The 12,750-nt window shown below is 45.5% G+C and overlaps 1 protein-coding gene across 1 annotated transcript in view; it reads left to right on the top strand.

Annotated features, from left to right (window-relative positions):
* Nucleotides 1–1,059: 1,059 nt before the first annotated feature.
* The window catches only part of NFKBID (NFKB inhibitor delta), a gene marked incomplete at its 5' end in the record, with an annotated part of 33,009 nt that continues 21,318 nt past the window's right edge, over nt 1,060–12,750 (top strand). Inside the window, 3 exons of the mRNA XM_083512613.1 lie at nt 1,060–1,077; nt 4,161–4,170; nt 5,165–5,284. Of these exons, the coding sequence (XP_083368739.1) occupies nt 1,060–1,077; nt 4,161–4,170; nt 5,165–5,284 (148 nt within the window). The remainder of the gene's footprint in view (nt 1,078–4,160; nt 4,171–5,164; nt 5,285–12,750) is intronic.

Below are 12,750 nucleotides of genomic sequence, written 5' to 3'. Positions count from 1 at the left end.
GCTCTTAACCACTACACCACACTGGCTCTCGATTCTGTGAAATTCTGTGAAATTCCCGCTGACCAACAGGGCTGAGAGTTTTGAGAAGCCGTTTGTGCCAGTGTTCACATAGTCCACCGGTTTCTCAGGAAAGGAGGAGAGCTGTTTGTGAATTTGAATACATTTCTTAGAAAGTTCAGTGGAACAGAGTAGAGGTTCTGTGGTCAGGCTTGGTGAGCTGTCGTTACAGGTGGAGGCCTTATAATGAGTCAGACCCATTGGCCCATCGTATTGTGTACACTGACTGGCAGCAGCACTCCAGCACCCCCTGGAAACGCTGCCAATTGAGCTTTCCAGGGCTCTACCAGTGAGCCACAACTTTTTCCAAGTCAAATGTTATACGGCAGGTGGCATGTTCTCTGGGGCTGTTCCTCCATATTCACTGTGATTATGCAGGAAATTCACACAAATATCCACAAGGTGACACTGTGGAGCACCACTTGCCTCATTACAAATTTTTAATCTATTTATTTTCTGTTGATTTCAAGCTGCTGAGAGCATTTTCCAATTCTCCATCAGTCCTAGAAATTTGCCTTTAGAATTTTTTTATTATTTTAAACAAAGAAGAACATACCTGGGTCCTGAATGTGACACCTATAAAATACTCCATCTGCACTATGCACTTAAAGCAGCATCCTACCACATTAAGCAGCCATGGCTTCCCCCCGCCCAAGGATCCTGGGAACTGTAGTTTGTTAAGTGTGCTGAGAGTTGTTACGTGACCCCCCCCCTCACAGAGCTGCCGTTCTCGGAGTGGGTTTACAGTCAATCCCTCCTCCCAGGTAACTCTGAAAACTTCAGCTCCGTGAGGGGAATACAGGGTACCCTGAAAACTCTCAGCAACCTTAATAAACTACAGTTCCCAGTTCTGCGGGGAGGGGCTTGTGGAGGGCCAGTGGGGAGACTGAGTGATAAATGTCCCTATTTTCATTTGAGGAATGTTGGAGGTTATGCAAGAAAAGGCTGTCCAGTGTCACTGCTGCTGTTTACATGAGCAATAGAGCCTGTAGCCTCGTAGACATGAACCAGAGACACAGGGTACAGTGGAACCTTGGTTCTTGAACTTAATCTGTTCCAGAAGTCCGTTTGACTCCCGAAACCGTTCGAAAACCAAGGTGCAGCTTCCGATTGGTTGCAGGAGCTTCCTGCACTCAAGCGGGAAGCCGTGTCTGACGCTCAGCTTCCGAAAAATGTTCGGAAACCAGAACACTTATGCCATGGGTAGGCAAACTAAGGCCCGGGGGCTGGATCCAGCCCTATCGCCTACTAAATCTGGCCTATAGATGGTCCAGGAATCAGTGCGCTTTTACATTAGAATGTGTGCTTTTATTTAAAATGCATCTCTGGGTTAATTGTGGGGCATAGGAATTTGTTCATTATTATTTTTCAAAATATAATCCCCCCCCCAAGGTCTGAGGGACAGTGGACCGGCCCCCTGATGAAAAAGTTTGCTGACCTCTGACTTACGGCGTTTGAGAGCTGATTTGTTTGTCAACTAAGCCGTTCGAGAAACAAGGTTCCACTGCACTGGATTAAGAAACTGTCAAATTAATATAGCGTTGCCTGTGGGGGATATAATGTCATCTCGGGAAAACCCAATACTATTGCAGTGTTGTGATTTTAATGTTATAGAAGCTTTTGGGGCTGTTTCTGAGTGTGATGAGAAGAAAAACAAAACAGAGGTTATTGCAATCAACCTTGATGCACAGGATAAACTACAGATCACGCAACCATATGAGTTAGTTACCAAAAAAGCAGTAAAGTGCCTTGGGGTTAAGCTGGTAGATGATGTCAATAAAATTGGGAAGATCAATTATGATCCTCTGGGATAGGCGGCGAAGTCTGATATAGATAGGCAGAGTAAGCTGCAGTTATCTTGGTTAGTGCAGGATTAATGCAATAAAGATGAGAATATTACAGAGATTTTTTTATTTTTGTTTATTACATTAGCCCTGCTGGTTGTCTCGAGAGAGCTGAAAAGCTGGGAGAAAAGTCTTGAGAATTTTATTTGGCAAGATAAGAATCCTACAGCAGATAGTAACAGCATGCATACATCAAAACGGAAAGGAGGGCTCGCAGTCCTGATTCTAGCTAGATATTGCGAAGCAGCACAGCTATTACAGCTGAAGTTACGGATTTCCCAGAAGAAAGAGGAAGACCTGCATCAGTAAGATAGCTATTTATAGATTTTCCCCTCCAGCAAAACTAATGTGGGTATAAAGGAAGGATGGAGGGGAGGATCAGGGAGGGTGAAAAACCCCATAGTTCCTTAGAAATTATTAAAAAAGAGGGATAAGTATGAAACAAAACTGAGTTCTTACATTTCATCCATGACATGGTGATTTGGCATTGCAGCTTTATTAGGAGAAATCGGATTTCTCGGATTGGTTGAGAAATGGGATGTTGTGCTGTGGTGAGTTTATTCCAGATGGATGTCTATTAACAAGACATGAAATATCTTTAAGTCCAGGGAGGTTGCTACCATCCTGGCATCAATATTGTCAAATGATGGTTTTCTTAATGGAGTTGCTGCGGCCCAGGTTGTCCCCCAGGCTGAAGACAGCATGGAAGAAGAGTATCAAAGCTGATACAAAGGGATCTGTTTCAAGAAACTATTAGGTCTTGATGGATACAAGAGAGTGAAATAGTCTGTGGACTGAGATGGGAAAGAGAACCAGGAAGGAATATCAGAGAGCCATTCTGGAATGAAGTGTGGAACCAAGTAGATAACTTATCTTTATCAATTAAAATAACATGGTATCAGCTGCTATTGAAATGGTATCTAATGCCAGCAAGATGGAAAAGAATTTACAGAGCTGACAACTTTAAGTATCGGAAATGCCAGGCAGACTACACACAGCAATACACACGTGCAGTGAAAATGTCTGTCTGTAACAAATTATCGGAGAAAAACCCTGCAATGTGTTCCAGATATAATTGGCTTTTGTAACAGGGCCCGCAATATTGCTGATCCTGTTGATAAAAGACAAATACTTTCAGTTTCTATCTTAAGAACAGCTGCAGAAATTGTTTGGGCTGGGAAATGGATGGGCAGGACTGGTCCCTGAAATGTATTGAACTGGCAGCTATGGATAAACTGTCAGAATCTGTTTGGAAGAAGGAATTGTACAAGGGGCAATCTTGAATGTTCTGAGGGATGGAACTGTTCTGCGGCCTATTAGAATGAGCTATATGGAAAGGAAAGGCCTGGAATAGACTTGCTTACAATAAAATTTAATACAGTAACAGTGCAATGCCACACTATCCTTGCATACTTGGAAATGCATCTTGTTGCTTTCCCATGGGGCTGACTTCCATTTTAAGCGTGCATGGAATGTCAGCCATAACTAAACCGTAAACATATTAAGCTACTTGTTTTTGGGTTCTGGCAGTCATGTATTGATTTGGACAAAGATGACCTAAACATTAGGAAGAACTTCCTGACAGTAAGAGCTGTTCGACAGTGGAATTTGCTGCCAAGGAGTGTGGTGGAGTCTCCTTCCTTGGAGGTCTTTAAGCAGAGGCTTGACAACCATATGTCAGGAGTGCTCTGATGGTGTTTCCTGCTTGGCAGGGGGTTGGACTCGATGGCCCTTGTGCTCTCTTCCAACTCTATGATTATATGATTCTATGATTCTATGACTTGGCTGCTCCATCCTCTGGTAGATAACCTCCAAACTGGGCCCGGTTCAAGGTGCCCCAATTGATCTTTAAAGCTCTAAACATCTTTGACCCCAGGTATCTGAAAGACTGCCTCCTTCTCCACAGACCTTCTCAAGTGTTAAGATCGGCAGAGGAGGCTCTCTGGGCAAATCACAGCATTCCCCTTTTTTAATAATAATAATAATTAATTAATTAATTAATAATAATAATAGCAGAGCTGACTTGCCCAGGAGGCTTGGTGAGGCTATTGCCTTGGGTGGCAAATTTGGGACAGCTGGGAGAGGCAACAGATTGAGCCTGCAAGGAGCATGCCACTTGCCATCTCCTGCATTTTCCTCCTTCTCTTTCGCTGCCAACTTCTCTGCTAACACCCCTGCCTCCTCTTCCTCCTCCTCCAATGATGATGACAGTGACTCTGCCACTGCCTCCAGACCTCCTTTTTGGCCTTTTTTTCTCAGGAGGTGGCAGGTAGGTGGGAGGGAGGGCGGCAGTAGCGGGGGAACCATCAATGTTGGAGGCAGTGGCATAGGGTAATTTTCCCTCCAGTGGACCAGCCTTGGATCAAATCTATGCTTCCAGGTGTCATAAGAAAGCTGCAGAGATAGTGCAGGATAGTGCAAACCCCGGAAATGATCTCTTTCAGCTTCTGGAAGAAGGTACAGGGTTATAAAGACTAGGACTAGCCGCCTGAGAAACAGTTTCTATCCAAATGCGATTTTGGTTTTAAACACAGTTTAAACACACAAAGATTATTGTATCATATCGTAAAGGAAGTACAGTGGTGCCTCGCAAGACAAAATTAATTCGTTCCGTGAGTTTTGTCGTCTTGCGATTTTTTTCATCTTGCAAAGCACGGTGTCTGGAAAGTTTTGGAAAAGCTTCAAAAATCACCAAAGTCTTTAAAAACCTCAAAAAAGGCTACCACACCGTGTTCTATGAGTTGCTCCTCGAAGTCAAGTTGCAACTATATTAACGGTGTTAAGAAAAAGGAAACAAACTTGCAAGACGTTTTCGTCTTGCGAAGCAAGCCCATAGGGAAAATCGTCTTGCGAAGCAGCTCAAAAAAAAACAACAACCCTTTCTTCTAGCGAGTTTTTTTGTCTTGCGAGGCATTCGTCTTGCGAGGTACCACTGTATTGTTCCACTTAACAAATATTAAAATGAAATATTGTGTGCATATATATATATATCTAAATAAAATTCTATGAAACCAGAATGAATAAAAACAAAGTGAAGATTCAGAACCTCCCTCACAAAACACAGCATTCTCTCTTGAATTTTTTTTTTGCCTTCAGCCTTCCCTCCACAATATTTCTGGCTCTGTGGCCACACTGCATGCTCCCCTTTTTAAAAAGTGTGTTATTTCTAGACAGGTGGGAAGGAGGCGTGCTTCTCTTGAAAGGGGCTGTGCAACCACTTCCTCTCGCTAGTATAAACTGAAGCTTTGCTTCCTCTTCATGAGCTCAAAAGTTCCTTTGTGAGACGGCTGCCTTGTGTCAGAAGCAGCAGAGGAAGGTGGCGGAGGAAGGGAAAGGGTCTGGTGCCCCACAAGGGCTGGAGATGGGTCTGAGACTACAGAAAGGTAAGTGGCAGATTCCTAAAGAAGCCTTGGGTTTTTTTGGGGAGGGTGTAATCGGTTTGTTGACTGTTCTGGGGTGTAAGCAGTCCCCTTTAGATGTAAAATAATTGCTTCAGCTTTTTTCCAGACAAGGCTTCTTATTAACAGCTGCAAGGCAGGCAATTCAACAGGTGACACTTTTCCTTAGGATGGGCTAAAAAGTTTCATTCGTTGAATTTCTGCCTGCTTTTGCCGATGTTAAAGAGCACAGAAGCCGGCTTTCACCGTAAAAACTTGCTAAAAGAAGAGCTAAACCAATGGTAATCTGGCAATCTGGCATCTGTCCATGGGATTATGTCAATGCAAATAAACAGAAGCTAAATATGGCATAAGCTTTTCTCCAGCTCTGGGATAGACCTTGTTTTTCTACTAAAAACACAGCCGTAAACATTTTTGCCTTCCCTATGTGTGGTCCTGAGCGTGGCTATTTCAAGCTTATTATTTTTGCTCCTGACGTGTTAGGACTACTGGATGCACCTAAATATTTGTATCAGCACTATTACTTACCTGCAATACTTGCACTCAGAAATCCATAAATAAACATTTGGGGGGGTGGGGAAGAGAGTGCCAGCACAGAAGCCCTGCCAGAAAGGAAAGATTAGCAATCCTCACTGGCAAGCCTTCTTAAAAGGTGGATTTGGTATACTGTAACATTTAACAATTAGAAGTGGACTCTCTCTCCAAGAGAAGATCATTGTGGGCTTTTCGATTAGACCTATACTGCCTTGAGCTCAGTGCAGTACAGTCCATGCTGTGCTGGAGTTGCCCTCTTGGCATGCTAAGGGTATGGCTACATTTTGCAATTAGAGATGCAATGGGGGGTATACATGGCATGGAAATAAAGGGACGTGGGAAACTGACTCAGCCACCCTAAGAAATGCTTATTCAGAGGTTCCAGTCCCCGGTAAGAGCATTTGAGGTCGCAGGCCTACTCTGCTGGAGGGTGAAGTCGCTGTTCGAAGTAACAAGAGCTAGGAAACAAAAGCGATGGTGTTCTTCAGAGGTGCCATCTACTTTCCACCCGTCACGTTTTCATGTGACTCAGCTAGGGCGCCACACACTCTGGTGGTCTCTAAACAGTGATTGCCTGGTCCTGTCAATCTGGTTCCTCACTGCATGAAGGGACATGCAGTGGTGATTCACTGACATGCAGACACTCTAATGTCCCCCTCCTTTGCAGCCGTGTCTGTTATGGGTCACATCCACACCATACATTCAAAGCACATGACTCCACCCCCCCCCAAAAAAAAGAATCATTGGATCTGTTGTTTATTCCCCAGAGAGCTAAAATCCCCTGCACCCTTCAGAAACTACAATTCCCATGATTCTTTGGAGGAGGGAGTTGTGTACTTGAAATACAGTGGTACCTCGGGTTAAGTACTTAATTCGTTCCGGAGGTCCGTTCTTAACCTGAAACGGTTCTTAACCTGAAGCACCACTTTAGTTAATGGGGCCTCCTGCTGCTGCTGCGCTGCCGGAACACGATTTCTGTTCTCATCCTGAAGCAAAGTTCTTAACCTGAAGCACTATTTCTGGTTTAGCGGAGTCTGTAACCTGAAGCGTATGTAACCCGAGGTACCACTGTATACAGTGTGGAGGTGACCCAGTGTCCTTTGTCCCCAAAGGAGCAGCTTGACTTTGGGAAATCACTGCTCTAAAATGACACATTTATAGTTAGATCAGGAGACTGATCTACGCTCTCACATGTCACCATGCGAGGGTAAAGGTAAAGGTAAAGGGACCCCTGACAGTTAGGTACAGTCGTGGCTGACTCTGGGGTTGCAGCGCTCATCTCGCTTTATTGGCCAAGGGAGCCGGCATACAGCTTCCGGGTCATGTGGCCAGCATGACTAAGCCGCTTCTGGCGAACCAGAGCAGCACACGGAAACGCCGTTTACCTTCCCGCCGGACCGGTACCAATTATCTACTTGCACTTTGACGTGATTTCAAACTGCTAGGTTGGCAGGAGCAGGGACCGAGCAACGGGAGCTCACCCTGTCGTGGGGATTCGAACCACTGACCTTCTGAAACGGCAAATCCTAGGCTCTGTGTTTTAACCCACAGCGCCACCCATGTCCCTCCATGCCAGGGTACTGTTTCATAAATAAACAAACAGGCCTACTGCGGGAGGGCATTTGTGCTTGGGCTCCTAAAACTAGCAGATCAGAACGCAACTGCATTTGCCAGACAGGTGTGTCTACCTGCCGTACACAATTTCAAGTGGCACCAGCCCCGTGGGGAGCCCAGTCCGGCGTAAGAGAAGGAGCCTCTTTGCGCAAGCCACATTATGCAACATGAATTGCATCATTCTGACTCATGGCTTTCAGTGCTAAAATTAGAAGCACTGTGGTACCTTGGTACTCGAACGGCTTGACTCCCGAACAAATCAGCTCCCAAACACCACAAACCCGGAAGTAAGTGTTCCGGTATGCAAATGTTTTTCAGAAGCCGAACGTCTGACGCTGCTTCCGCTTGAGTGCAGGAAACTCCTGCAGCTAATTGGAAGCTGCGCCTTGGTTTTCTAATAGTTTCAGGAGTCAAACGGACTCCCAGATCAGATTAAGATCGAGAACCAAGGTAACACTGTAGTCGGGGGGAGGCTGGCCTTTCCTGGTGCCCCCTCACTATGCTTTTAAAAAAGATTATTTTTTTGGGGGGGGTACATTTTGGCTATAGTCGGTAAGTGTCTGGGGTTTGCCACAAGCTGATTTCTACTCCGATTACACCCAGTTAAGTTAATGAACTTAACTTAATGGGAATTAATCATTCCCATTAATTTCAGTGGATCTCCTCTGAGTATTGGATACAACCCTGGGTGTGAACCTAGTATATTTATTTCATTAAGGACCCTCTACCTCCCTCCTGCTCCAATCGCAAGTTGAAAAAGCTGCTGCCGTACCTTTAACGAGCAGCTTGATGTGTGCAGGTATTCAGGAGCTACTGTGTTGTGAAAGGCTTCAGGCTCTGCCACCTGCCATCCAGCAAAGTGTTGCCAAAGGCGTAAGAACAGATTGGGCTGTTGTGTTTGAGTGTCCTGCTTTTTGGGCAACTTGGCAACTAACACACACAAGGAGCGATGCTGCAGTAAGGACCCTGGATGTTGTTAGTCTCGGGATGCCCTCGGCTCAGCCAGGATGGCCGTCAGTGGTGGGTTGATGGAGTCCGGCAATATCTAAAGACCCACAGATTTCCCCACCCCCTGGACCGCTTGTGTATTTGCAGCACAGCTGTCGGCAGGCACAGGAAGAGAGCTGTATCAGCAAAGGATGCAAGCGTGGGCCGTTGATGTTCCATTGATTGGTGGGGGGACAAAAGAGACAGGACGCCGGGGTTCCTGCTCCTCTTGTTTCAGAAGGGACCTGGGCAGAGTCAGCCCCTTGAGATGGGTGGCTTCCCCCAGATCTCTCCCCCCCTCTCTCTCTCTCACACACCATCTCAAGAGATCGAGCCATCTGGCCGCTTCCAAGAAGACAGGAAACAACCTGGGGTTTCCCAGTGACGCGTCGCTGGGGATTCCATTCTGCACGCGGCCTCTTTGCCGAGTGCGGGGGCTGATCACACATGGCCACACACAGCAGAACACTTTGTCTCTTTCCTGCCACCGGGGGCAGGGGGGCAATGGTAGTCCCTTGGCCAGAAAAAAAAGAAAGCACTGGGCTCAGAGCCAGGCCCAGATGTCTGCCAGTCTGCTGGTTAACCAGAGACTCGGAATCCCCATGTCCTCCGGCTTCCCCATGAAAGCCCCTTGTGCTCTCAGGGTTAAGTCTGGGTCTCTGGGGTTTTGACTCCTCTGCCCACACCAAGTGGGTGGAAGTTCTTCTCTCAAACCACAGGTGGTCCCTCTGTGCCGATTGCAACACCATCGTTCAAAGAATTGTAGAGTTGGAAGGGACCACGAGGGTCATCTATTCCAACCCCCTGCAATTCAGGAATCCTTTGCTCAACGTGGGGCTCGAACCCATAAGCCTGAGATTAACAGTCTCGTGCTCTGTCAACTGAGCTATCCAAGGGAATCTGTTGTTTCACAGATGCCCTGTAGGTTAGAAAAGTAATGTGGGAGGGAAGAAAACTGGGTAGAACCCATTGTCCTTGATGGGCTGGTTTTCTTCCTGCAGAGATTTCCTCCCCCACAAAACAGCAGTCAAAATTCACAATTGTTACCTAGTTTCCATCATCCCTGGCTATGCTGGCTGAGGCTGAAGGCTGGATATACACCTGGATTTACAGCACATTTAAATATTTATGCCACCTTTACTCCAAGGAACTAAGACTTGAAAAAATAGCTCTTCCCCCCACCCTTGCTCCACTAGGCTGTGACATAGTGACTGAAGTAAGGTCACCCAGGGAGTTTGCTGGCTGAGTAAGGCTTTTACCCCTCGTCCCCATGTCCAAATCTAACACACTAACCATTACAGTGCTAGACAAAGGGGAGATAGGTAGATTCTCATTAATACAGAAGCAAAATCAACTAATTAATGATACTCTATCTAATGAGAATCTCCCTAGTTCACACTTGGTGTACAGTTCAAGAACTGAAACACAGCTATCTTCTGAAATTCGCATTTCTCTGAATTTTGCAATGGAGTTCTCCAACCAACCAATGTTTACAAATGTGCGTATATTGGGGGAAGTGTACATAAACATGTATATATTAGTTTAAAATATATACAAATATGCATTAGAATAGGGGAGAATGCTTGCAAGAATCTGTATATTAGTCAAAAACTGCATGGAAATGTGTGCTTATTAGGGGGAATTTGCACTAAAATGCGTATCAATTTTCCCAATAAATCACAAATTGCTGTAGAACTGAACGTGAGATTGGAAAAAGGAGAAACTGAGAAAACCAAAATCAACAGATTCATCCACACCTATAAGACATACCAGCATGCAGAGGGGCACAGGTTTCCCACCGTAATAAAATATGCTATATCTGTTATATTGACCTCTTGTTCAACAATTTAAGACTAGAGAAAGACTGGCATTTCCTGCATGGGTAGCCTTGATGATACAAGGCAAGGCAAACACTGTGTCTGCAACAGCTGCTTTTGCTAGCAGTTTGCAAACAACATAAAGTTCATTCAGCTAACGGATATTAAAATCTATTTCAAATAAGGGCTCCTCCAGCTGATTTATTGAATCAGCATTCATATCCATTTGCTTGTGCAAAGCTTGCGCACTGGGTAGCTTACATCTGGTCTTTATTGTGTATGGGTTCTGATTCATTGGTGGGGAGGTGATAAAGCAATGAGCATTCATCCTTATTTGCTTTCGTGATGGTTAAATGAATTCCCGTTGATCATTCTTCCCACACTTTGCAATACACTTTCCCCATCACTTTCCTAACTGCAAAAAGTCCTCTCTCTCGCTTTCTCTCTTTTTTAAAAGTGGATTTGTTCTGCCAAGGTGACAGAGTGCTTAAACCCACTTGAATTATGCAGACCTACATTTCCAGCATGCACGTCAATCCCTCCCGCAAAATTCAGGCAGTCAGGAGGTGACCTTCCGTGTTTTAAGTTGGCACGAAAATAGAAGCAAGCGAAGGTCTCCAGGGAGATTATTCCATAGCTTTGGCACTGCCGCTTGATGGTTACTAGCTGAGATGGTTTTCGAAAAGAATTGAGCGATCTCAAGAGGGATAGGTCTCCATCAACAGTGATTAGCCAATGATAGCAGTGATCAGCCTCCTCTAGAGGCTGCTTTTGTAGAAGAAGTTGCCAAGGAAGGACCTTCTTAACTACTTCTGGGGTGGGGGCACCTAGAGTAGGATGAGGGCCACTCGAATGGGCTAATCAATAATATTAAGATTATTTAATGATATAATTTTGACAGCTGCACTGTTGGGAACGCTTCCTAGCATCTACTCTGGATTAACAGTCTGCTAATTGGGGTCAAACCGGGTCATACATTAGCTTCATACCTGTGCTCTGCTATGGCCCCAATCCAAATCAGGAGCCCTACATTCTCCATCCATACAGCGGTGGGTAGAGACAAGGGGAAGGCAGCAAATTCCTTTGGAGTAAGTGAGAGAAATGTGGTTTTTTTCTCTTTCCTATGCATTCTGCAGCCACAGCAGGGAGCCTGAAAGAGATCAAGACCATAGCCGAGGGCAGGGGGTTAAAGCCTTCTACTACCATGCTAAACTCCTAGTCTGGACTGGAAGGCCCAGACTGCTGGTTTGTGTTTTAACAACCCTGTACTTAAGAGCACAGATATGTCAGGCTAGTCAACCTTGGTTCCCCAGATGTTGCTGGGATGGACTACAACTCTCATCATCCCTAGCTAGCTCACCCAATAGTCAGGGATGATGGGAGCTATAGTCCACCAACACTGTCCCTCTAGTTTCCTCTGATGGCTCCCAGTTCCAGTATAAAGATAGAGAGATTACTCTCCCTCCCCCAGTCATGATTTACAATGGCGAATTATTGGAGGGCATTTAATCTGGCTCTCACATCTCTGTGTATACCACTTTCAATTCCTTTCCGCTGATTTATTTACCCCTTGAATGAGGCAGGCAACCCAATGAGGAGGTGGCAAAGCAGTCTAGATCACATTAGACTGTAGGTGGATGGATCTCCTCTTTTGAACAATGTCAGAGGTGGGGATTCTTTTCCAGCCCAAGGGCCACATTCCCTGCTGGGCAACTTTCCAGGGGCCACATTATAGAGGTGAGCAGAGCCAGGGGCAAAACTGGGCAGAGCAATTAAAGCAAAAGGTACCTTTGTGCATTAGGTGCACAACTCTCTCTGTCCTCCATCCAGGAAGCAAGAGGCATGATCAGAGTTCAGGGACTCATTCCAGCCTGGCAAAATTCATTCAATGGCTCAAAGCCAGGCAAGTAAAAGGTGTGGCTGGAAAGGGGGTGTGGCCTGGGGGAAATTCCAAGGGCCAAATAATAGGGCTTTGAGGGCCACATTTGTTCCCCAGGCTGGAGATTTTCCACTCCTGGTTTATGGAATATTTGCTGCCATATTGGTCCACCAGATTTTTTAAAAATTCAAAACATTGGCAAGATAATACTTCTATAAAGACCAAGAAAAGCCTAGTAGGACTCTTCTCCAGCCTGAATGTTTCCTGTGAGTGGGTAGGATAGCTGAAAGGGAAGGGGTATTTGGGGACATGGCATGGATCCCCAGTCTGGGCCAAGATACAGTTTTCAGATGGGGTTGTGTGCAGGAGGGGCCGCATTTTACTGCCTCCCAAGAATGATGGCAACTTGAAGTGCTGTAGCAAAAGAGGAAATTCCATCACAAACCTCCCTCTCCCAAATCTAGTGCTCTGCTTCTACTATTTATCTAAACCACCAAAGCTTGCTAGCAGGCCTTGGCTAAGTTCCAAGAGAGAATTGAAGTGGAGCTCTAGGAAAGGCAAAAGGTATATCCGGGAATGGACTAATTGTTGTCATCCTCAAGTCAAGCATGAAAGTAGTG

Source organism: Podarcis liolepis (assembly GCF_965112155.1).
Source record: "Podarcis liolepis genome assembly, chromosome: 7".
Classification (NCBI taxonomy): domain Eukaryota; kingdom Metazoa; phylum Chordata; class Lepidosauria; order Squamata; family Lacertidae; genus Podarcis; species Podarcis liolepis.
Note: the sequence above shows the minus strand (reverse complement) of the source record. Positions and strands in the feature narration are given on the sequence as shown.